The sequence below is a fragment of the Populus euphratica genome, unplaced genomic scaffold (assembly GCF_000495115.2).
Source record: "Populus euphratica unplaced genomic scaffold, PopEup_1.0 scaffold104.1, whole genome shotgun sequence".
Classification (NCBI taxonomy): Eukaryota; Viridiplantae; Streptophyta; class Magnoliopsida; order Malpighiales; family Salicaceae; genus Populus; species Populus euphratica.
The window spans coordinates 700977-724446 of NW_011499915.1; the positions used below are offsets into that span (position 1 = coordinate 700977).

Genomic DNA, 23470 nt, shown 5'->3' on the forward strand with positions numbered 1-23470 from the left:
TGGCTGCCACCGTCCATTTGTGTCCACACACATAACACCCCGTGCCCATTTAATTAGTTGTTAGAGAATTTGTTTATATGTTCTTGGCTGGTTGATTTGTCAACATCACTCATGCTTCTGAATTGCTCAATTCAGAGGGAATTATTTCCGTATCTTTACAATAAGGATCATAGCTTGATCGTAATCCCTTTAGTCCTGGGATCATAATCGTGTTGTATATAATTCCATTATGTCAGCACTAAACTTTATGTGATCATTTTTTTTATCATTATGATTGTTATTATGATTGTTGGTGCTGTTGTTGATTGAGTAAACGATGGGAAGAGGAGGTTGAAGGTTCTCTTTCTACAATGCTAGCTAACCCTAAGGAGCTTACACGGTTCAAGATCAAGCCCGCCCCCCTCATGTCCAGTTACAGAAATGGACGCAAGAGCGATGGCCTCTTCCACCGCGAGAGATTCAAAAGCATAGTTAAATCTAAATAATCAAATTCCAAATGATAAAGAAAAAGGCCATCACTTATTTTAGCATCCCATGATATATCCCCAAAGGCAAGAGTCATAGAGGAAAAGAAGTAACTGTGATTTCACAATCCCTTGCATCGGAAAGGCATTTTTTCCCTTCATTTCATAGTTTTTTTTTCGCAGTTCTATTTCCTTTATAGGATTTTCCCATTCTGTTTTTTGCTATTCTTTGATAATTTATTTTATTTTTATATTTTTTTAAAAAAGAATATGGAACTACCCCACTTGTAAGAGACTGATGTATTGCTTGATTAGTATTTAAAAATATATTTTTATCAAAGTTTTATATCAACATTTTGCACTTGAAGTATCAATAACTCCTTAGCTAAAACATGTTTTATAATGACAAATCTGATACTATAAGATACATTTAATTTATGGTAAATATTCATCTTAAATACAAGTCTATCACATAAATCAAATGATTGATTGATAAGTTCAACTATTGAAATTGAGAAGATAAAGAGGGTGAAGCTTAGAAAAGAGATGTTGGTTCAATCCAAACTGGAATGTTATTTAGTAATTGGATTATATCTCAAGCTGTAGATCTTGGATTTCAATTTGGTTTATATGGTTAGAAAGTTAAGATATAGGTCTAAAATATTCATGTGAATGCAAGACTCAATTCTGCTATTTGGAAGTTCAAATCTTAGTAACAACAGAGAAGTCGGAATCTATCCTGCATCTTAGATATTGTTTAATGTTCAACCCATATTTCGAGTTTTAGAAGTCTAAATGCATTAAAAAAAAATTTATGGGAAAGTTGAGATAATTTTCTAGAACTTTTATGAGAAAAGTCTGTTCAAATTCTAACATTAGCAATGACGTTTTGTTTAGACAAGAAGATAAAGATTATCACCAAGTCAAGATGTGGTTGCCCACTCAATAATTAGTCATTAAATCAATATGCCCACTAAATAATTAGTCATTAAATCAATAGTTCCAGATTTCAGCCTATAAAAGGAGGCATTTGCCATGCATTTAACATCTTAATTTTCAAATCAAGATCATCTTCTTGTTCTCTTTCTTTATATTTTTGTAATATTTAAGTTTTGCTTTTATTAACCTCTTGTTTATGTCTTTTAATTCATTTCCTTAACTTAGTTAACTTATATCTTATCTATGTTTTTATCTTGTTTATTTATGTTTATCTTCTTCATTATGTTTAGTTAAATTTATTATATCAAGGTGAAAAGGTTAAACTAATATGCAAGAATAAGTATTGTATAAACTTAATATGGACTTTAATGTTTGAAACTAATATGTTTTGTATTTGTTATATTGTTCTCTTTTAATAATTTGCTTGTTAAATGATTAATCTAGATATATGTTGTATATGGTACAACAAATACTTGGCACAACAAATACTTGGCACTTTCATAGCCCAACCGTATGGTATAATCTATATCTGTGCTATAAAAGGAACTTGATTTGTTGTTAACGTAAGTTATAATCATGAATACCTGACAATATTATAAGTATTAGCATTATTCGAATAAGATAACTAATATAATCATGTTAACAATTTATAATTTGATTGGAAACTTCTTTGTGTGTAGTTTCCAGTTGAGTAGTAAAAAAAATTTATACTATACTTGTTTGAAATATCATTAGTGGATTCTCTAATCTTGATATTTGTTTAATCCTCACATTAATCTTACATCTCAAAGTTCTTTTTAACTTCTTCTTATTATTATTATAGTAAACCTCCCTATAATCCGACTTCGGTATTGCCGGATTATTTATTACTTCGACACTCCTATACTGAGAAGAAGACATCAATCTTTTAATCATGTCATTTCTACTATCCATGGATCAAATATCTTCAGGCCTTTTGAATGTTTTCAATTTCCATTGGTTTATATCAAAATCAAGATATTTCTACTTATTTAATTAAAAATCAAACACAATATTATTATATTGTGATATTATATTATATAATTCTTCATTCGATAGTATTGATAGTGCAACATCTTTTTAAACTCCACCGATAAAAAAAATCATTTATGTTCTTTCTGAACTTGTGATTAGTTGTAAAAAATCATCAATAGCAATAAAAAAAAATATTTTACCACCATTTCTTAAGGTGAAAGGCTTTGTTATTTTCCACAGAGTATGAACATGTTAATTTTTTATATGTGTTCCAACCAGAAACCATCTAAAAAAAATCATTGATAATCCACATGTCTTAATCTAAAAATTTTGTTTTCTAAAGACATCACAGGTCAAAGTCCTAGATGACTACAACTACTTCAACTCATTAATCAATTATCGAAGACAATCATTTACATTTTTGCTTAGACTACTAGGACCGGGTGTGATTGTAGATAAAAACATGAAGTTTAGCCTCATACACATTCCCTATGACAAGTTGTAGACTATAAGTATCTCCAACCAATAAGAATAAGAAGCAGTAAATGACTTGAGTGGATTAAATATATTTGTACATAACTCAAGATGTACATTACACGATACCATTAAAAATTAAGAATGCATTCCATTGAAATGTTTTCAGCTTTTACCATCGAAAGGGTACACCATGACTTTAACCACCATATCATATAAATGATGCCACTTGAATCACCATATCATATGAATCACCATATCATATGAATGATGCCATGTCATGTGTTCAACAGTCTTTTGAGATATAAAAAAAAATTACAGTCTAAGAGTTATTGGGAATTATTTAAATTTTTTATACTCCACATGAGTTCTTTCACTACCAGTTCTAGATTTATAGCGAGCATGCCCAAGGGTTTTGTACTCAGTCAAATATGTATTTTCAGGGCAGTACAATATGTTAAAATTTAGACACATGTTAATTTTCTAATATCTTAAGCTAAGGAGGTTTCATCATGGATTTAACGACATATAAATTCTTTTATAGCCTATTTTTTTCAAGTAAAATGATTCTTATTCATTCAACAATTCTATCATAACTAGTCTCACTTAGCTCATAATATGACTTGATGGTGAATATTTGTGCAACGATCAATAATTTAATGTAATTTGTGTGCCCATTCCATAATGGTTTGTTTAAGTCTTCCAAAAGATAAAAAAAACTTGGTCATGCCTATGTTTAATTCTTCATCTACAATTGAATATTTACCTGCATAACCTTAATTCATTCTTATCGTATCCATAATGATAAGTCTATAAGAATTACTATTATCATCTACAACTTCATGCATGTTACTAGAACTAGATACATGTAAGAATGACCATTCATTATTTATATCATATCTATATAGAATATTAATGACAACATGTAATAATTAACTATATAAACTAAATAAATTAGCTAATATTAATTTAACTCAAACTTATTCAATCTATTTTTTACTAATACCCTTCAGTCATTATCAATTTTCTAGAAAAAATAAAATTCTTCTACATTTACTGAAATTTTCAACTTAAAAATAAAATTGATAAAATATGAACATAACTATTAAATAAGCCATTATATAGTTCATTACAAAATACCTAAGTCACAAAATCAAAATTAATTTCATCAAATTACAAGCAAATATAATTTTTTTAAATCTCAAACAATTAAACCAAAATAAAAATGCTAATAGACTGAGTGTTGGGGTGGTCGGATTTACGATGATAAGAATTTGATTTGTGATAAAACAAAAGGGTTGCTACTAATTCTATAGAAAAATGAAAATAGAAGAAGAAGAAATAAAGAAGGGGCTATAGGGTTGCTCATCATGTCATAACTTAAATATTATTGAGAAATTTATTATTAGATATTAATGAAGAGTTTATTTTATTGGTAATATTGTCTATAACAAAGACACATTATTATTATTTTTTATTATAATTCTTCTAGTATATATCAATGAAAAATTATCATGGATATATAAAAAAACAAAAAAAAAAAAAAAATACTTTAGTAAATTTCACCTGAATTTACAAACATAATTGTTTCCTAGGTATTTCTGTTTCGAAAAAATACTTTAGTAAATTTCACCAGAATTTACTAACATAATTGTTTCCTAGGTATTTCTGTTTGTAAAAAGTGTGGTACGAAAGGTCAACCACGTGTAGGGGCGGCATTCCTTGCACTGTTGCAAATGACAGATTAAGCTATGCCGTTGGCTTTTATTGTTATTATTGATGTTACTGTACACGAGCCGGTCATAAATGTAAGAAGGTGTGTCTTCTTCACTAGTTAGATCAGTCGCTAACGTTTTCTTCCTTTGCTACTTTCGGAGTTGTCTGGTCATCACTGTTAAATGATTGTACGTAGTGTTACTTGCAGTCCAGATATGTGGTGGATTCATTTTATGCAGATAAACCAGGTGGTTGCTCCTTTTTCAACTGCCTGATAAGTCTTACGTTGTTACAGTCACTCCGTGTCGAATAACTGATGAAGTTCTTAATTCTTCAACCGAAAATCTTAGTTATAACTAGTAGGTGAACAAGGCTGGTAAGTGGCGTGTGTGAACGAATATATATATATATATCTGGACGGCATGACAACACATAAGATATTGAAAGAGAATTTCTTTCTTCAATTGTTTAGGCCATAGGTCACTGGTGTTTCCTGATTTCTTTCTTAAATTAGTATCCAAATAGAATAATTTAACCTAAAATTATGTTATTATATATATAATTTCAAAATATAATTTATATTATTTTTTAATATATTTAAATTTGAAATTTACATATACTTACATTAGTTTATACTTAATTTTTATTAAATAAATAAAAATGGTAATATTTGAATTTGTAACCGTTTAGTTATCAAGATTTTATTTCATGTCAAAGAACTATTTTAAATTAAAAGCTTAAGCTAATACAAATAAAATTCATTTGACCTTGAAATTTGTATAGATTCACACTACTTATATTTAATTTTTATTAAATAAATAAAAATAATGAAATTCAAATTTGTAACCACTTGGTCATTAAAATTTTAATATCATGTTAAAGAATTAATTTAACTCAATATCTTAAATTATTAGATATGATTTTAAAATATAATTTATATTATTTTTTAATATATTTAAATTTGAAATTTATATATACTTATATTATCTTATACTTAATTTTTATTCATATACTTACATTAGTTTATACTTAATTTTTATTAAATAAATAAAAATGGTAATATTTGAATTTGTAACCGTTTAGTTATCAAGATTTTATTTCATGTCAAAGAACTATTTTAAGTAACCGTTTGGTTATCAAAATTTTATTTCATGTCAAAGAACTATTTTAAATTAAAAGTTTAAGCTAATACAAGTAAAAGTCAATTTGTATGGTTTTACACTACTTGTATTTAATTTTTATTAAATAAATAAACTTAAGCTAATACAAATAAAATTCATTTGACCTTGAAATTTGTATAGATTCACACTACTTATATTTAATTTTTATTAAATAAATAAAAATAATGAGATTCAAACTTGTAACCACTTGGTCATTAAAATTTTAATATCATGTTAAAGAATTAATTTAACTCAATATCTTAAATTATTACATGAAAATTTAAAATATAATTTATATTATTTTTCAACAACCATGAAATAAGATTAATACATAACAATAACAAGAAATTTTTGAATGTTTAACTTCTCAAAACAAAATATCCCTGCTACTTCAACAAATTAATTTACTAGATAGCTAGCTAGTAGGAACTCTCATACATGAACTATGCTTCGGATTTGAGAAATTCTTGTTGCCTACTATTTTAATTTTCAGGTTGAATAAGGGTGTCGCATGTTGAGCTGTTAGCAATATTGGCAAAACGCCATAATTTTTTTCACTGAAATCTAGCTTCCATCACTGCTTTAGAGAGAAACCCTGAAGCATGTGCTCTAATGAACCATTTGATGTTACAGACCGATGGAACGACACAGCTTCGAACTGCTGTTTCTGGTTGTCAACACAGTGTTTTTTTAGGTATGTCGTCCTATATATCTAGGTCATTAAGCGCAGTATTGAAGTCGACCTAAGAAAGGAGATTGAGATAATATTACCGAGAATATCTTTCTGATCCCACATTTGCGACGAATACAGCTGCTTGGGCATCAGAATTTTAATTTGTCGTCCAAATGGTCCGCATTCATGATAAAAGCTAGAGTTTTCAAATCCTTGTTTGAATATAATTGTACTTCGTAACAGGAACACCTATTTTTTTATAATTTATGACGATGGTTTTTAAGTTTCGCCACCATACAAGAGAACTATTATCTTCCAAAAGTTCATGTTGATCTGCAGCCTATATAAGCATAGTGCAGAATCTTTAAATTTTTCCTCCACAGACTTTGGCCAGTTTAAATTAGAATATACATAGTTTGATGTTTTCAATGCTTGTTGTTTGTTGCCACCCGTATACTCCCCTTTAGATGGCACTGGATCAGTTTTCCCTTGTTAATGCAGTTCCTCAAGACTCTTTATTGTCTCATTCAACTATAAGAACCCCTGTCTCATTCAACTATAAGAACCCCTATCTCTCCCCCCTGTCTTAGCGACTTTGATCCACCATTATCCATCAGAATCCTCTCGCAAACAGATGAAAATAATTATCTCTTATGTACGGCCATCTGTGTTGATGTTATTGTTGTTACTTTCTATCTGCACTTTTTCAGGCATTGAACTTCTCCTTTCTTATTTTTCTCCAGGAGAAAGTTAATGGATTATTGATGATATATAACTATCCCCTCTTCTCTTATATGCAGATTGTTATGACCCTTTGGATCCCAATGGAAACATTACAGTTACTTTCGATATCCATGATTGGAGAAGTGATGGATATGCGGTCAGTATGTTTATTCATGACGAGCTTTTGTTTTATTAATTTTATCACATCATATGCAACAAGTAAGTGAATAATTTGTCTGGAATTCTAAAAATAAGAATTTGTACATTGTTTTCTGAGTGACACAAGAACAAGGATCAGAAGCTGAGAGCAAAAGGTGCAGGAAAAGAGTAAATTAAAAGTAGTACCAAGGATCTGCATGATTGTATCATATAGCGGCTACAAGATTTTACTGGTGGAATCCAGGAAGGGAAAGAAGTGGATAAAAACAACTCGACTTGACCTCTTGATAGTGTACAGAAAACTTAGCTCAGAATCGAACTTAATGGTCTAAGTGGATACTTGTAGCTGAACCCAACCAGTTTAAAATTGTGAGTTTTTTTCAGCAGTTGGAATGGTTAAGTGGTTTAACCGTTTTATGTCATAATGCCTTCCGATCAATATGTGTTTGTGCTAGTCAGAAAGCCAAGTTTAAGGAAGTTGCCTAAACTTGTCCTTATTTTTGTTTCTTGTAAAATTAGTAAATTGAGAATAATTTCTGGGAGCTACCACATCAGAATCCTGATATTCCTGGCTGATAAAATTTGCAGGCAAGGGTAACTATACAAAATTTCTATCAGTATCGCCATGTTGATAGACCAGGTTGGAATATAGGGTGGTTATGGACCAAAGAGGAGATCATCTGGTCAATGTTTGGTGCATTTGCCACTAAGCAAGGGGATTGCTCATCAGTGAAGTACCGAGGCGCTCACTCTTGCATGCCAAACCCTGTCATTGTTGATCTCATGCCAGACGCTCCACCAGTGAACATGTCCGAGAATTGCTGCCGTGGTGGCCTTATTTCTGCCCGGGCCATTGATCCTCTGAGGTCATTCTCCTCCTTTGAAATGACAGTTGTCAACTTGGATGGGAATTCTACTGTCTATCCACCTGCAAATCTTACATTATGGGCACCAGGTCCTGGTTACACTTGTGGTCCGGTAGTGGAGACGACACCCACAGTCTCTTCAGATTTTGGGGGTAGAAGACAAGTTCAGGTTTACAGTAAGCACTCTTGTATTGGGAATCACGATAGGCATACTAGTAATTGTGTGGTTAGAAAGAGAAATTTCTGCAGGGATACAACAACTTATTGGACCTGAACATGCCGGTCCTTTTGGAGTTCTTCAAGCTCTAGCGGATGGAACAAAACTACTTTTTAAAGAAAATCACAAATACTAGGTTGCAAGATTTAGCCTGGTTTAACATAGACTTGCAAGGCTGAATAATTTGTTGATATAGACCTATTAGAATGTTCATTTCTAAATTGCTTCTTCTCCATAAGTTAAACGTTGATGGAAAGATAGTTCTGTAGTTCTTGATAGCTATATGTCTGCAGATAGACAGCAATCAGTATTATGGAGTTGCCTTGAAAAGATCTTACTTTTGTCTTTGTTTTTGAAATATGCTATGCTCGTGAGGATTCATTTTTCTTCAATGATGCGTTGTCTTTATTTACACTATTAGTAATTTCCTTTTTTTTTTTTTTTCAGAAACATGGAAATCAACATGCACTTACTCAACTTTTTTGGCTAACAAAACACCTGGTTGTTGTGTCTCGCTTTCGACATTCTATAACCCTCAGGTCACAGCATGCCCTGACTGCAGCTGTGGATGCAGAGATGCAGACAAAAGTACTGTTTCATGCGTAAGGTATTTTTCATTAATCCAGTGAATTTTATCATGAAAGCAAGTCGTCTGACCCGTTTTAGAAGCTTTCTAGTTATCGGCTCATCGTCAGCCTACATTTTATAGAACTCATCTCTCTCCATGGAATAGCAGTGAAGTTGATTCCTTCCCATTATCAGATGTGGAGAAGGCAGACATAGTGCAATGCACTGATCATATGTGCCCAGTCAGAGTTCATTGGCATGTGAAGAACAATTATATGGACCACTGGAGAGTGAAAATGACAATCTCTAACTACAACTACAAGAAAAATTACTTAGACTGGAATGTGTTGGTACAGCATCCTGGTTTCAAGCAGAATTCAACTACATTTAGTTTCAACAGCACGCTGCTCCCCGCTGCTGGGTTTGCAGGTAGTTACTGCCCTTAAAAGTCCCTTTAATACTTGAAAATCATTTAGAAGAAAATTTGTATGGAAAATCAATATAACTAAGCTGCACTCTTTCTGGTTCAAGCCTGTAAATGGAAAGTTACTTAGGGCTGAAATAAGCCTCTGGACTTAAACTCAGAAATCATAGATTTGATGTGCTGCAATAATCTAAATGATATTGTAAATTTGGTATGGTTTCCTGGACTAACTTGGAGTTAAAGGGTGGTTAAAATGTAAGAAATGGGATGAACTTAAGTTAAATGAACTGCATGAATACTGTGATAACTGGCTTCCTTGCAGATGAGGTTGCCCTGTTCTGGGGTTTGCAGGCTTACAATAATGAACTCCCGCAAGCTGATCAGCGGCAACTGGGCTCGGTATCGACAGAGATACTCTTCGAAAAAGACTCAGGCATGTTCACATTAAGAAATGGATGGGCCTTACCTCGAAGAATATATTTCAGCGGCGAGGAGTGCGCAATGCCACTTCCAGACACTTTCCCAGCGCTACCAAACGGTAGCTCCTGCACAAAGACCCCTCGTTATCTTTTCCTCCTACTCCTAACCTATTTGACTTTCAAATCACTAGCTAGTTTTCTTTGAAAAATAACTTGTGCAGATGCCTGCAATCCTCAAACACAGGACTGTTAACCTTTTCCTGGATTAGTACGAGTCCTTACGCCCAACCTGTGACTCATTGTAATGCGAGGAATATGTTAATGTAAGGAGCACTGACTTATTTTGGACTGGATGCTGGATTGCTAATAAAATCTTCTTGTTCATCAAGGAGCTAGCTAGGGAGCTTTTTTATTACTTTTAAGGAGCTTGCAATTTTGCACGAATTGGAGGTCTATTTCCTGCCTCGAAAAATATGAACACAGTTTCTGGATTTCATTTTTAGTATTCCCCATCTCTCATCGCAAGATTTTCTAGTGATTTGCCGTCCATTCTTGTCATTTTGTAACACAAGGAACCAAAGGCATCATCAACATTAAACGTTTAATCCGATTACCTGACAGGTCCAAGGTTCCTTTCATTCTGTACAACTCAAAGCTACAGATGCCTTTTCTAGTTGAGACAAGCATTTAACTTAAAATATCTTGTCTAGGACAGGGTGAGAAAAGACATGAATTTTGCAGACTGGTTCTTCCCCTTGCTCGCTCCACCAGACAGCTTTTTGAAAAGGAAAGTTCAGCACTTCAGCTTGCTAAGACTGAAATTTACAAAGTGAATCAACGACCATTAAGAGAACTCTATATTCATAGAATTCAGTGTCCGATCATTGAGTGTGCTTGTGCTGACAGACTACGTCCGTACATACATGGCTGATGACTGCTCCCAAAGTAGCCAAAAACATGAATGTCTAAGTTGTAATTAAGTTGAAAAGACAGACACAAAATAAACAATTTACTCGAATCTTCAGAAAATTGGAAAGACTCTCATCATGACTTCAAGCACGAACGCACGATTTCCCAAAAACACCATAATTTTGGACTCTAGAAAGAAAACACAAAGCCGCGTGACCTTGTCCAGATAAAGTGACTGTGTGGTTTGGAGTCAATGGCTGCTCCTATGTTCAATGCCTGCTACAGACACACAAGCATGTAATGATTATGGCACAACCAACATCCAAAGTTTCTCCCTTGAAAAGATTCTTCTGATACGCACACTGATTCCACATGTGTCATGAACAAAGCCAGAATTTTAGACCAAAGGTTCTGTTCATATATTAATTTTCTTAAAAAAATAAATTAATATCAACAATCAAAACAATTTTAAAATATTAAAAAAATATTAATTTAATATTTTTTTACTTTTGAATATATTTTAAAAAATCATCCATAAAAAAATAATATTCTCGAACGGTCATACATAATTGGTTATCTTCTCACCTCTTATTAATTATTTTTTTAATCACTATTATTTTCATGTTAAAAACAAGTTTTAAAATTTTAAAATATATTATAAATTCTTTATTATTATTATTATTCAACACCATGCTAATACAGCATGAAAATTGAATTATCATTCCGAATACAAATTTTTTAACTGGGTTTTTATTCTTAATATTCAAGTAATATAAAGAATATATATTTATTTGTAGTTGTTGATTCAAAAATATAAATTGAAAAAAAATAGAACACTTTTTATTGCTGAAATAAAAAAATAAAAAAAAAATAAGAGCCGCTGCGCTTGTATATTTAATATAAAAAATTAATTTCTTTCTTCAAAAATAATTCATGAACAATCAAACCATTTAACAAAATACTATCATATAAATTTTAATTTAATAAATACCAAATGATACTTAAATATGGATAAAGAAATTACATTAATCCGGTTTTTTCCAAAAATAAATATATTATTAGACCAAAGTGGATTTGTTCATGCTATTATCACCATTTGTTTTTACGTCTATAATTATATTTGGGTGCATTTATTTTAATAAAATATTAAATTTTTATTTTTTCAGTGATTTTTTCTTAATAATTTTAATATGTCCATACAAAAAATTTTAAAAAAAGATTTTAATATTTTTTCAGAAAAAAAAAAATAACAATCTCACCGCATTATATAATACACCAAATAAAGGCACTAGGGGATATTTATCGGTGGGCACTTTTCCTCGTAGGTTCTCTGTAAAGTTTGGTGTTCGATTCTCCTATAAAACGACTAGTAAGTAAACAAGCACTGTTGTCTCTTTCTCAAAATCTAATTATAACTTCCGTTTTGTTCATTTCGCACAGAGACACCCACCAATCAGGCAGCTATGGCTCCTCACGGTGAGGGATCAGAGGAAGCCCTGGTTGTTCAAGATGAGAATCGCAAACCCATTTCCTCCATCCTCTTCGTTATCGGTACTTTACGCTCTTTCTCAGTCTTGTATTTTTTATCTATCTGGGTTGCTATTTATTCATGTGTTTACTTGTGTTTGTGTCTTCAATAGCAATGCAAACAGAAGCCATGCCTGTTGTTAACAAATTCCAGCTCAAAGAAGACCTTGATCCTGTGTGAGTTGATATTTTCTTTGATTGTTTAATTATGTTGTAAATGGGCTTTTGGCATGTTTGATTTTCTTGTGGGTTGTGGTGATTGATTGTAAAGATAGGTCTGTTCTGTTCATTTCAATGTGTGATGAAGTTGCGATCTTTTTTGTGTTTATATATGTTTGAGGATAATGAGATAGCTAAAAGATCTTTCTTGCTGTTGTTTTCCTGCGCAAGTTTCAATATTTTTGAGTTTGATTGTTTTTAAAAAGAATCAAGCACGGTCAGTTATGGTGGTATATGATAGATTACCAGATCAAGGAGTATTTTTGTTGAATATCAATGTATCAAACACTGAATGTTTTAACCTTTTCCTTTTTTTTTTCCAAGTGATATGGGTAATTCATATTTTATTGGCTGAATGAAGTTTGGCTCTTTTTTAAATTACAATAAAGGGCTCTTTTTTAATTGTGTGGGGTCATTATTTTGGCCTTCTTTTTTCAGTTTTTGGCTTGAAGGTTTTTATTTTAAGTTTGATTGTTAGTTGAACTTACAAGTTTGCTTTCGGAACTTTATTTACTGGAGAAAGGTAGATGCTGGGAGCGACTATTTTTTCATCGTTTGTATGCTGTGGCCTTGTGCTTTGTGCTTATTCTGATAGAAGTGATATTCATGGAGATGAAGGGATTTTTATTGGGTGGTTAAGTTTCTGAAAATGTGATGAGCTTTTTTTATCTATTTGGAATTTTGAATACCGTATGATACATGTGGCTGCCGTCAAGTCTTAATATGCCAAAGAATGATGGTTCAGGTTTCCAAAAGGGGTTCCTTGGGTCAGATATCATGGCATCTACAAAGACCTCCATATCAACTTAGTATGGCCTGGAAAGGATTTGACTCTGGGTAATTTTTTATGCTCTTGGGAGTTGTTTTCTTTATCATTTTCTTTTCAAATTATGTTTGAAGCATCAGTTCTGCCCTAGTTGCATGATCATAATACCAGAGTACTGTGCTTATCAAATATTCACGTTTTGAAAGTTTATATTCATGCTTTTATGTAAATTCCTTAAAACTATAAACTCCCACCCCCGTCAAATTTGCACTTTCCAGGACGTACTTGATGTTATTCTTGGATTCACTTGTTTTGCACATGGATATGGGATATGCCTTCAATCTAGCTCCCCATTGCCATACAATAACTAATGGGGGTGTCAAGGAATAGATGTTCTTTTATCTCTAGGTTCCTATGGTGTAATCATTCCAATATTTCTTAAACCATGTATTTTCAGGGGTTGATAGTGTAGGCACAATTTCTGCATCTCTTGTGACCTATGCTGCTATCCAAGCATTACAGCCAGACTTGATTATCAATGCAGGCACTGCAGGTGGCTTTAAGGTATGCCCTTCCCTTTCTTGTTTGAACTGCAAATTTAATTATTTTCAAAATGTTACTGGTCTTTTTGTATTTGATTTTCATTCATTTTTCCACTGTTAAGATCATTTTTTCTTCCACTTCAGCAAGGTTCATTCTTTTTTATTGTGCCTGTTCTTGTAGCCTGCTAATTTGATTAGTTGCTAGTATGATTAGTTGCTAGTATTGAAAAGAGTGCACCCTCCTTTAATAAAAGCATTAAAATGCTGACAGCCATTTTGAATATTAATCTGAAATAAAATTATGCACTTTGTTTTAAATTTCGATCAAAAGCTGATTGATGGAGACTTCCAGGTCAAAGGAGCATGCATTAGTGATGTGTTTCTTGTATCTGATGTTGCTTTCCATGACAGAAGAATCCCTATTCCTGTAAGTTTTCCTTAGGTTTTCCAATCTTTTTGTTATTTGTCAATAATGTAAAGGAACCTGAAATTTTGTATTGTAAGTCTGCTCTGTGGAGGACTTTCTGATGGCCAAAACCTAAATTCGAAGGCCATTAACAAACCCAACTTATTTTTGTTTGAATAAGCACTCATTCTCTAGTGAAATCTGCAATCTAGAAGTAAAGTTGTTTGAATGTTAAAGGTTGCTGGAAGTCATCATGAGCTCCAGTATTCCCTCTGGTATAGCAAATAGACTAAAAAAAAACCATGAAAGCACATACAAATCCCTAGCAGATGGCTAGTTTGGGTGCATGTTTTTTAATTCTGCTTTATAAATGATAATTTCCTTTTTGTCTGTTTGTATTTTTCTGTAGCACCACTGTACCTAATCTTTTTCTGCCTCTGCCTTTTTTTTTCTTTTCCTGGTAGGTTTTTGATCTCTATGGAGTTGGTTCGAGGCAGTCTTTCTCGACACCTAATCTCTTGAACGAGCTTAACCTGAAGGTGAATTTATTGAACAGTTCCATCCCTTATCTATATGTGATGGATGCTTTCTTTTTGGAGTAGTGTTCAGTTTGTAGGCTCTTGCCAGTTCTGAGATTGAGTTCAAATAATCCTAAAAGTTTCCAATAAATAGATTGTTTATTGCTTATGGAGCTCTCGTAATAGTCATGTTTTCTGAACAAAGAAACCATGTTTTAGTGGGGTTTGACTGGAGAACTTGACAAAATTAGTTCTTAAAATTTCTAACATGGTCTCATCAATAAACTCTAGCAAGAAATACATGGTTTAGTTTATGCACCCACTTATTGAATACTCTGCCTGTGATGCTGTGCTAGTCTATCCATTTCTTTGAAGTTAAACTTGTGCTGCATTCTTCTTCACATAGTAAGGTTGATTTTCTGAAATAGTTAAAAATCATCTGTAACTGATGACAGTGAATGGTAGAAGTTGTTTTGAAAGGCATTTATAAATTCCCTATGCTGAAACTACTGCATGATATGGAAAATTTCTGTATTGTTCTTGAAGCCTGCATTGACCTTCAAAAATTTTAACATACAATATGCTCATGTTTCAGGTTGGGAAATTATCTACTGGAGACTCTCTTGATATGTCCCCACAGGACGAAGCGTCAATTGTTGCAAATGATGCTACGGTTAAAGACATGGAGGTAAAGTCGAATCCTTCCCTAATAACATGGGGGCTGAAACGTCTCTGTCCTCCAATGAACTGAGTTAATGGACTAGAAGAACTGTAATTGATTGGTAGATGCATATTTAAGACTTAACTTGCAAGGATAAGGTGCATGCTTAAGATTTTTTTCTATTGTAGTGTCAGTGTTACAAAAATGCAGGACTTCAAGTTACTTTCAATGTAATATCCTTCTGTAAGTTCTGATCAATCTTCGACAGCAGCATGCTGTATACAGCTATACATATCAAATCTTGAACACCTTCATGCATAATGAACTTGAACTTCATTTTTTTCTTAGAGTAACGACCACCAAGATTTTCCTCTATTAGTTACAAAATGCAATTTTGGGTTTTCTCCAGCGTTAGGAATTTCTTGCAATTAGCTCATCATCCATGCAGCTTACTACCTTTCTCTTTAGATGATAGGGAGAATGACGCATCAAATGAAAATTCCATTTTTATTTCCTAAATTATATATGTTTCTTCAGTTCCTAATATATATGATATTTTTGGTTTCAGGGAGCTGCTGTTGCTTATGTGGCTGATCTTTTGAAAGTCCCTGCAATATTCATAAAAGCTGTGACTGACATAGTGGATGGTGACAAGCCAACTGCAGAGGAGTTCTTGCAGAATCTGGCTGCAGTGACTGCTGCTCTTGACCAGGCAGTCGCCCAAGTTGTTGATTTCATCAGTGGAAAGTGTCTCTCTGAGCTTTGAAATAATGTGACCTTCACTGCCTGATTTTTTGGAAGATGCATGTCAGGAAGTATCCAATGAACCATTGTTTCACGAGATACAATATATGTTTAGAATTGTGATATTTAGCTTAAAATAGCCATAGTTCATAGTTTGAGAGGGCCCGATGTTTCTGGGTCTGATGGTTTGGTTTTATATTTCCACGCTCTCAACCGAGGTCCAAGGGACCAACAACACAATTTGATTAGGTATACCGTTATGCAGCCGAAAGGGTGATATGCTGTTCATCATCTATTTAACCCAACAGTTTGACTGGGTGATGGTTGTTGCTGGGAATCTTCTTGTAACAACAAAAAATGCCATAAGAACTTGGTCTGACAATCTTGTATAACGGAACCTGGTATGATAATCTTAGTTTGCTCTGGTATGAATTTCAATAGTTTGGCAGTTCTCTTCATTTCATTTACAGATATGACAGATTGCCTTTGTTCAGTTGCTTGAACTGGCATTTGCACGCATATCCTTGAAAATTTTAGGCTGCAATTCGTGGAATAATCTTTATTTCATGTCCACCTGTGATCTTCAAGTATCCCTGCAAACTCGCATTTGATTATAACTTGCTAGAGGTTATGGCTGTGGAAACCATATGCTTCAATCCAAGTGGTTAGATATTAAATCAGGCGATCATCAAAGATAAAATGGTATCTGCGTCGTATGGAGTGGTTTTTTTTTTTTGTCTTTTTGGGGGGGAGGGTGGGTGGAGACCATCCATTGCATTTGCTTCAATAGAGATTTTGACATTCAGATTTCACAGTATCCTCGCTCCCCAATTTTTGGTACAGCTCATGTTAACGGTGCAGCTAGAGCTGAACGATGCAATAATACAAGGCTAGTGCTTTTCTTTTCTTTTTAATGCAAGGATTTGGGGCTGCATATATAGATTATAAGAAAGCACACATCAGTGCATCAATTTGCAAACCCAGCACCAAATATCAACCAACTTCTTTAAACATAATCTGCATGAAAGCGTTGTTTCCCAACTACTGCCTTTACGTTACATAAAATAATACAGATTTATGTATATCACACTACATGAATGAAAACACAATTATCCCCTGAACCTTATTTTAACACTTCAACATAGAATGCAGCAGCTGTATATATGAGACTCCTGACCTTGCTTCATAGGGAAGTGAAGGGGTTACTGCCTAGCATCTCCCACCAAGAGTTTCAACATCTCTTCCAGCAGCGAAACCATGGGGAGCGAACAGATCGGACAAGGAGGCTTGACATCGAAGGCCAGTCCTGGCAAAGCTACAATTCTGGCTCTCGGCAAGGCATTTCCTCACCAGCTAGTCATGCAAGAATTTCTGGTTGATGGGTATTTCAGAAACACCAATTGCGATGATCCAGAGCTCAAGCAGAAGCTAACTCGACTCTGTAACTGTGCAAACCTTTTTTCTCGTTCAGCTTTTCACGTCCAGATAAATACTAGGGAATGCATGCTACCCATTGAATCTAGAAATGAGAGGACATAAGGACAATACAATCTTCTTAGGCTTAATAAATCTGTTGCACATAGCAATTTGTACCAAACAAAACCTTTGACAATGGGGGACAGGGTTAGAGTATTCTTTTTTCTTATCACCTTTTTAGGTAGTTCATCTGCTAGAACTCAAAATTTAGGATATTGATACTTGGGAAAATTTACAGTACACGGATATTAAATTTACAGCACACGGATATTCTATTAGTTATTTACTAGCTTTAAAGAAAAGGAAAATGAGAGAGAATAATATTCATGAACATAAAAAGTGTTCAAGAATATTTCTATTTAAGATCCACCTGAGATTTCTCTCCTACTTATTTTTATCAATTTCTTCGAAGTGCATTCAGATATAATTACTAATATATCACTAATTACTAACTGACATAACTCTCATTTTCACTCTATGGAACTTGCAGGCAAAACAACCACCGTCAAAACGAGGTATGTGGTCATGTCAGATGAGATCCTGAACAAATACCCTGAACTTGCCATTGAAGGCATCCCTACCATCAAACAGCGATTAGATATCTGTAACGATGCTGTAACACGAATGGCCATTGGAGCTTCACGGGCTTGCATCAAGAAATGGGGCAGGTCTGTATCAGATATAACTCACATGGTCTACGTCTCCTCGAGTGAAGCTAGGCTACCAGGTGGCGACCTTTACTTAGCAGGAGGCCTTGGACTCAGCCCTGAAACGCAGCGTGTTATGCTATACTTTTCAGGGTGCTCTGGAGGTGTGGCTGGCCTTCGTGTTGCCAAGGATATCGCTGAGAACAATCCCGGAAGTCGAGTTTTGCTGGCTACTTCTGAAACTACCATTATCGGGTTCAAACCACCAAGTGTAGATAGACCATATGATCTAGTTGGGGTTGCCCTCTTTGGGGATGGTGCTGCGGCAATGGTAATAGGCACAGATCCAGTTCCGGTTACTGAAAGTCCTCTCTTTGAGCTTCACACAGCAATCCAGAATTTCTTGCCAAACACTGAAAAGACTATTGATGGCAGGCTAACAGAAGAGGGTATCAGCTTCAAGCTAGCAAGGGAGCTTCCGCAAATAATTGAAGAAAACATTGAAGGATTCTGCCGCAAGTTGATAGGAGTTGCTGGACTAACTGACAAGGATTACAACAAGATGTTTTGGGCAGTCCATCCAGGCGGGCCCGCAATCTTGAATCGAATGGAAAAGAGACTTGATTTGCTTCCTGACAAACTGAATGCTAGTAGAAGAGCTCTAATGGATTATGGCAATGCTAGCAGCAACACCATTGTGTACGTGCTGGAGTACATGATAGAAGAGAGCAGGAAGATGAAGGCAGGCATTGCAAATTGTGATTGGGGCTTGATACTGGCTTTTGGACCTGGAATAACCTTCGAGGGAATTCTTGCAAGAAACCTAACTATCTAAATATGATATGGTGATGTTTTGTTCTCCTACACTGGTGGCAGAAAAGTTCTAAATCCATTTTCTTGGCCCAAAACTGTCCTTGTATAACTTGATAGCTCTATCAATTCTACCTGTTTATCCAAATCTCATATAGCCTACTCAAGAAAACAGGCTCTTGTATCAGCTTTGACAGGGATCGCTCATGAAATGTAAGTTTGCACGTCATAAAAGGTACTAGATTTGCAACTCTCACAATATAAACAAAAAGGAAGGTTACAGCCGACAAATTAATTAAGTTAACCATCAATTAATTATGTGTCAAGTACAAAATTCCAACCAAGTTTCTGCATCCCCAACTTTACAAGTAAACCCACTTTTCTCCTGTCATAATTTGAAAGAGAAACTTAACTGGAGAGCAAAACAGATCTCAACAGCGTTGCCCAAGTCAATTTCAGGCAGCAATGTTTGCTCATAGACTACACCAGAAGACTGGCTTCAATTACACCACTCCAGAGGGAAGACGAAGCACAAGCTGCCCTCCAAATACACTGCAAGAAAATCACAATCATATATATGTTGCAATAAAAATTGTACAGTGATGTTTCACATGCTCTTTGGATAAAAGAATGACATCCAAACATTAACAAACCTTTTCACATAATAATAACAGAAATCTGCTAAGATGAAAGTCTGGACAATTTCTGAGATAAGAACCATAGAAGGCCATAATCCGTACCCCAAGGCTACCAATAAGTGTCCACGAGTATCTAAAACCTGTTCACAAGATGCAAAACTTTAATGGTAAATTGCAACTCTAGTCAGTTAATAATTTAAAGGAAAATACTTGTATCAGCCAAAGATAAGAGAGAACGAGGGGGGTCAGAAAAAGAAAAGGAAGAAGTGTATTTGGCACAAAAAAATTTTGAGGCAACTCCTACAAAAACAGTATTAACTTCAGGGGATATGAGTGATGATGCAATAGTAAATGGGATGAAGAAAAAGAATTTCTGCTCATTCCAGTATCATTAACAGCCACTATTCAACCATCTTGAGTAAAATTGATTATTTTATCATTATAAACAAGATGCATGTTTTGTGATGCCTGTTTGAGATGGAAATGTTCTGCATGACCTCTAATGACTCTGAAATCACTTCACGACATGGCTAGCTATCTGAAAGCATGAATAGCATTTAGAGCATCACTAAAAACAGACTAAGAGTTTAAGGTTCGGCATCCCTTCCATAAGACGACAGAGACCAAACACAAACCCACAAGTAGAGAACCGAACGAGTCTAGCCCCACCCCAAATCCCCGGCTCATATACATATATATATATATATAAGCACCTCTAATCTGATAAGCTTAGGCTCCTTGGTTCAGAAATTTTCCAAACATTCCCTTCAGAAAGCATTCTAAGAGCAACCATACAAAAGATTCGGATCTGCAGGAACAAACCTGGAGGACCCAATGGGCACAGCTCAAGAACCTTGCAACACCCAATGCAAATACATAATGAGCTGTGAATGGCTCAACAATCTACAAGTACAGCGAATGAAGGCGTGAGTTTCAACTTTCAATTTGCAAACCTCCTAGACTAATACTTTCTACAATATGAAACCAAAGCACGAACCTTCGTGTTCTGCATGACACGCAACTGAGGAAGTACAGAAACAGCTTCCAGGTATACACAGAATGCCCAGAGGATCCGGTTCAGTAGATTGTGAGAAGTTGATGGATGAATAAGCAAAGCTAAAACAGCACAAGGTGCCGCCTGCATCCAAATTCAGTTGAAGGGTAAGAGTTAAAGGTATAATCATTATCGATTAATCCATATCCCATATTCATTATAGAGAGAAAGGGAACTAGTTAGCATGAAAGAAAGAATATGAAGTTTGGCAACCAGAAAATTTCATCCACAAGTATGTGGGTAGTATCGTAAGAGCATGTCATTGCCATGAACATGAACAAAGAAGCATAAAGGAGACATTACCGTTATATAGTGTGAATATTGATGGGAAGAATAAATTGAGGAAAACATCGTACAAGTTCATTTTTTATAAGAACTCTTTCCTATCAAGAAACCATAAATATAACTACATTTACCAAAAAAAAAAAAGGGTAGAGTTAATCAAATACTCACCACATAATATAATGCAAAGTTGTCTTTATCCTCCATGTAACTCGACTTCAGTTTAAAACGGATCGTATAAATAACCCACAGGGTTGTAGCCAACGTTGCCAAGTCCAGTACGGTATGAATATCATATTCCATTACAAAGCTGCAGTACAGCCTCACAGCTAAGAACATGGCTGTCAGCTCCTGAGTTTTCAGTGATAGCCCTGCAAAATATTCAAAATAATGTTACAAGCCAGAACTTTGAATCCAAAAACTGAAAGGTATAACCACAACAAGTTCCAAAATTTAACGGAAAAATCCAAACTTTCTCTGTAATTACATTAGTTCCCCGTCAAAAAAAAAAAAAAAACAAGTTTATCCATAGAAAACAAAATAAAATCCAAAATTTTACCAAAGATAAAGTCACAAAATCATTGAAACACGACAAAAGAAAACCCAAAATTTAGCACAATAATCCCAGCTCTCTTTAATACCATCAATTCCAAACAAAAGCAATAACAATGAAAGAAAAAATTCAATTCAAAACCAAGAAATATATAACCATTAAATCATTGCTCAACCAAAAAAGACCTGAAATTTAGCACCAGAATCCGATTTTCCCTCTATCGGAACATTTCCCATGAAACAATCGACACATTAATAAAAAAAAAACCATTATATCATTTAAGCACAACAGAAAAGATCGAAGATTTAACGCAAAAATTAAAAATTTCTCTCTAATTAACAACCCCTGTGAAAAAAAAAATTAAAACCCTAATAGTTTGAGATTCCGTTTAATTACCAGCACAAGTTCTCTCTTTCATTAACTTATAAATAAGCACAGAGATTCCAATGGAGTGAACAGCCTCAGCAGCCACAAAGAGGTTATCGTGATCGTGTACGATGAATCGGAGAAGCACCAGCGCTGTCATCCCCGCCACCACCGCCAAGAACGCCTTGACCTTCGGAGGTTGTCGTCGCACCCATGTTGTTACCACTTGGATCGGTCTCTTCGGTGGTCTCATCGTAGAATTCGATTTGATCCTCCTGAGTAAGTGATGGAAATTGAGAGTAATTGAGGGGAAATGAGGGCTTGACTGTTTGAGGGAGATTTAAAAGAGGGAGGGGATTTTTCTTTTCATTTTTCTTTCCTCTCTGGTGGGGGGTTGCGAAGTTTTATGCAGTCACTTTAGTTTCAATAGCTGATCAAATCAACCCCTGTGCTTTAGTATTAGTCAGCTTATATATTCTATTTCTAATTCAAGCTGACATCTACTCCCTTTGCATGAATAAATATTCAAACTTTTCTCGATTAATCTCATTAGATTTTCATCTGAACTCAATGAAGTGTTTTGATTGATTGTTATTTTAAATTTACTGTTTTCACCAGCAAAATTTACAGCAATTCAACATTATCTTATTACCATGGAATTGAAGTTATAAGAACATACAAGTTCATAGACAATTACTGCTATGCAAGTGCTTAATTATTAATAAATTACAATTGGAGGTTTCAATTTGATAAAAACGTATTATAAATGTTGATTTAATTAAATACAATTACGTGTTTCTTCGACAAAACGATGGATTCGACTCTGTGCTTTAAAAGCATGACAGATGTTGAACAATGAATAGCGGCCCTGTAACCATCTAGGTGGTGGCTAAGTGATAAAGACTTGGGATCAAGAGATTTGCTCCCTCTGTGGTCTCAGGTTCGAGTCCTTGGTTGCTCATATGATGGCCACTTGAGGCTTACATTGTCGTTAACTTCAGGGCCCGTGGGATTAGTTGTGGTGCGCGCAAGCTGGCCCGGACACCCACATTAATTTAAAAAAAAAAAAGAAAATAGCAGCCCTGTACAATGAAATATAATACTCGAACATGTAACATGAATATTAACATGCATGGATTCTACCATCAGATTTACTGTGTTTGACGGTAATCACTCTATAATTTAAAGTTGTCAGCACCAAATGAAGTTTAGTTTCTTATATATGTTCATTGATCTTAAAAGAAACAATGACTCTGATTTTGTTACTTAATCAATACACTTAAAAAAATCTAAGTAGCAGATAATAAATCTTTTAGACAGATTTATTTTAATCCAAATGTTTAATTGTATTTTTCAGCATTTGGGAACTAGTAATGACTGCATAGATGATTTACGCTTTGTCGCGGTTATGATCGAACTTTTCATACCATTAAGAAAAAGCTAAGGTAATGATAATCTAAATCAATTCATGTTAATTTTATTAATATATGATTCTGAATATAAAATTAAAATAATTTATAAAAAAATATAAAGTTCAAGATTCAATAGTCTAATGTCA

General features: G+C 34.1%; 4 protein-coding genes across 4 annotated transcripts; 3 read left to right on the forward strand and 1 right to left on the reverse strand.

The window, feature by feature from the left end:
• The first annotated feature begins 6358 nt into the window (after nucleotides 1-6358).
• LOC105134548 (COBRA-like protein 2) lies at nucleotides 6359-9999 on the forward strand. The gene is made up of 6 exons (XM_011039000.1): nucleotides 6359-6440; nucleotides 7220-7299; nucleotides 7890-8343; nucleotides 8832-8991; nucleotides 9121-9380; nucleotides 9698-9999. The coding sequence occupies exons 1-6, from the start codon at nucleotides 6359-6361 to the stop codon at nucleotides 9997-9999; spliced, it is 1338 nt and encodes a 445-aa protein (XP_011037302.1).
• Nucleotides 10000-12001: 2002 nt separating this feature from the next.
• LOC105134509 (5'-methylthioadenosine/S-adenosylhomocysteine nucleosidase 1-like) lies at nucleotides 12002-16534 on the forward strand. The gene is made up of 9 exons (XM_011038951.1): nucleotides 12002-12072; nucleotides 12144-12254; nucleotides 12344-12407; nucleotides 13195-13286; nucleotides 13673-13779; nucleotides 14110-14184; nucleotides 14628-14702; nucleotides 15277-15369; nucleotides 15911-16534. Exons 2-9 carry the CDS (start codon nucleotides 12167-12169, stop codon nucleotides 16106-16108), a joined length of 792 nt encoding a protein of 263 aa, XP_011037253.1. The 5' UTR covers nucleotides 12002-12072; nucleotides 12144-12166; the 3' UTR covers nucleotides 16109-16534.
• A 110-nt stretch (nucleotides 16535-16644) lies between these two features.
• Nucleotides 16645-19187, forward strand: LAP5 (Chalcone and stilbene synthase family protein). Its single transcript, XM_011038953.1, has 2 exons — nucleotides 16645-17527; nucleotides 18053-19187. The coding sequence occupies exons 1-2, from the start codon at nucleotides 17344-17346 to the stop codon at nucleotides 19042-19044; spliced, it is 1176 nt and encodes a 391-aa protein (XP_011037255.1). The 5' UTR covers nucleotides 16645-17343; the 3' UTR covers nucleotides 19045-19187.
• A 122-nt stretch (nucleotides 19188-19309) lies between these two features.
• On the reverse strand, nucleotides 19310-22307 carry LOC105134510 (putative ER lumen protein-retaining receptor C28H8.4). The gene is made up of 6 exons (XM_011038952.1): nucleotides 21943-22307; nucleotides 21165-21364; nucleotides 20655-20795; nucleotides 20480-20560; nucleotides 19673-19797; nucleotides 19310-19571 (listed from the first exon to the last, which is right to left on the reverse strand). Exons 1-6 carry the CDS (start codon nucleotides 22163-22165, stop codon nucleotides 19523-19525), a joined length of 819 nt encoding a protein of 272 aa, XP_011037254.1. The 5' UTR covers nucleotides 22166-22307; the 3' UTR covers nucleotides 19310-19522.
• Between the last annotated feature and the right edge of the window lie 1163 nt (nucleotides 22308-23470).

What these genes read in the sequence shown, in the direction of transcription:
- LAP5 (XM_011038953.1), top strand. Translation starts at nt 17,344, where the DNA reads ATGGGGAGCGAACAGATCGGACAAGGAGGCTTGACATCGAAGGCCAGT. An exon ending in GCAGAAGCTAACTCGACTCT is followed by an intron (nt 17,528 to 18,052) that starts GTAACTGTGCAA and finishes TGGAACTTGCAG; the next exon opens with GCAAAACAACCACCGTCAAA.
- LOC105134510 (XM_011038952.1), bottom strand. Translation starts at nt 22,165, where the DNA reads ATGAGACCACCGAAGAGACCGATCCAAGTGGTAACAACATGGGTGCGA. An exon ending in GTGCCCATTGGGTCCTCCAG is followed by an intron (nt 19,798 to 20,479) that starts GTTTGTTCCTGC and finishes TCTTGTGAACAG; the next exon opens with GTTTTAGATACTCGTGGACA. An exon ending in TGTTATTATTATGTGAAAAG is followed by an intron (nt 19,572 to 19,672) that starts GTTTGTTAATGT and finishes ATTTTCTTGCAG; the next exon opens with TGTATTTGGAGGGCAGCTTG.
- LOC105134509 (XM_011038951.1), top strand. Translation starts at nt 12,167, where the DNA reads ATGGCTCCTCACGGTGAGGGATCAGAGGAAGCCCTGGTTGTTCAAGAT. An exon ending in CTCCATCCTCTTCGTTATCG is followed by an intron (nt 12,255 to 12,343) that starts GTACTTTACGCT and finishes TGTCTTCAATAG; the next exon opens with CAATGCAAACAGAAGCCATG. An exon ending in AAAGAAGACCTTGATCCTGT is followed by an intron (nt 12,408 to 13,194) that starts GTGAGTTGATAT and finishes ATGATGGTTCAG; the next exon opens with GTTTCCAAAAGGGGTTCCTT.
- LOC105134548 (XM_011039000.1), top strand. Translation starts at nt 6,359, where the DNA reads ATGAACCATTTGATGTTACAGACCGATGGAACGACACAGCTTCGAACT. An exon ending in AAGACAAGTTCAGGTTTACA is followed by an intron (nt 8,344 to 8,831) that starts GTAAGCACTCTT and finishes TTTTTTTTTCAG; the next exon opens with AAACATGGAAATCAACATGC. An exon ending in AGTACTGTTTCATGCGTAAG is followed by an intron (nt 8,992 to 9,120) that starts GTATTTTTCATT and finishes ATGGAATAGCAG; the next exon opens with TGAAGTTGATTCCTTCCCAT.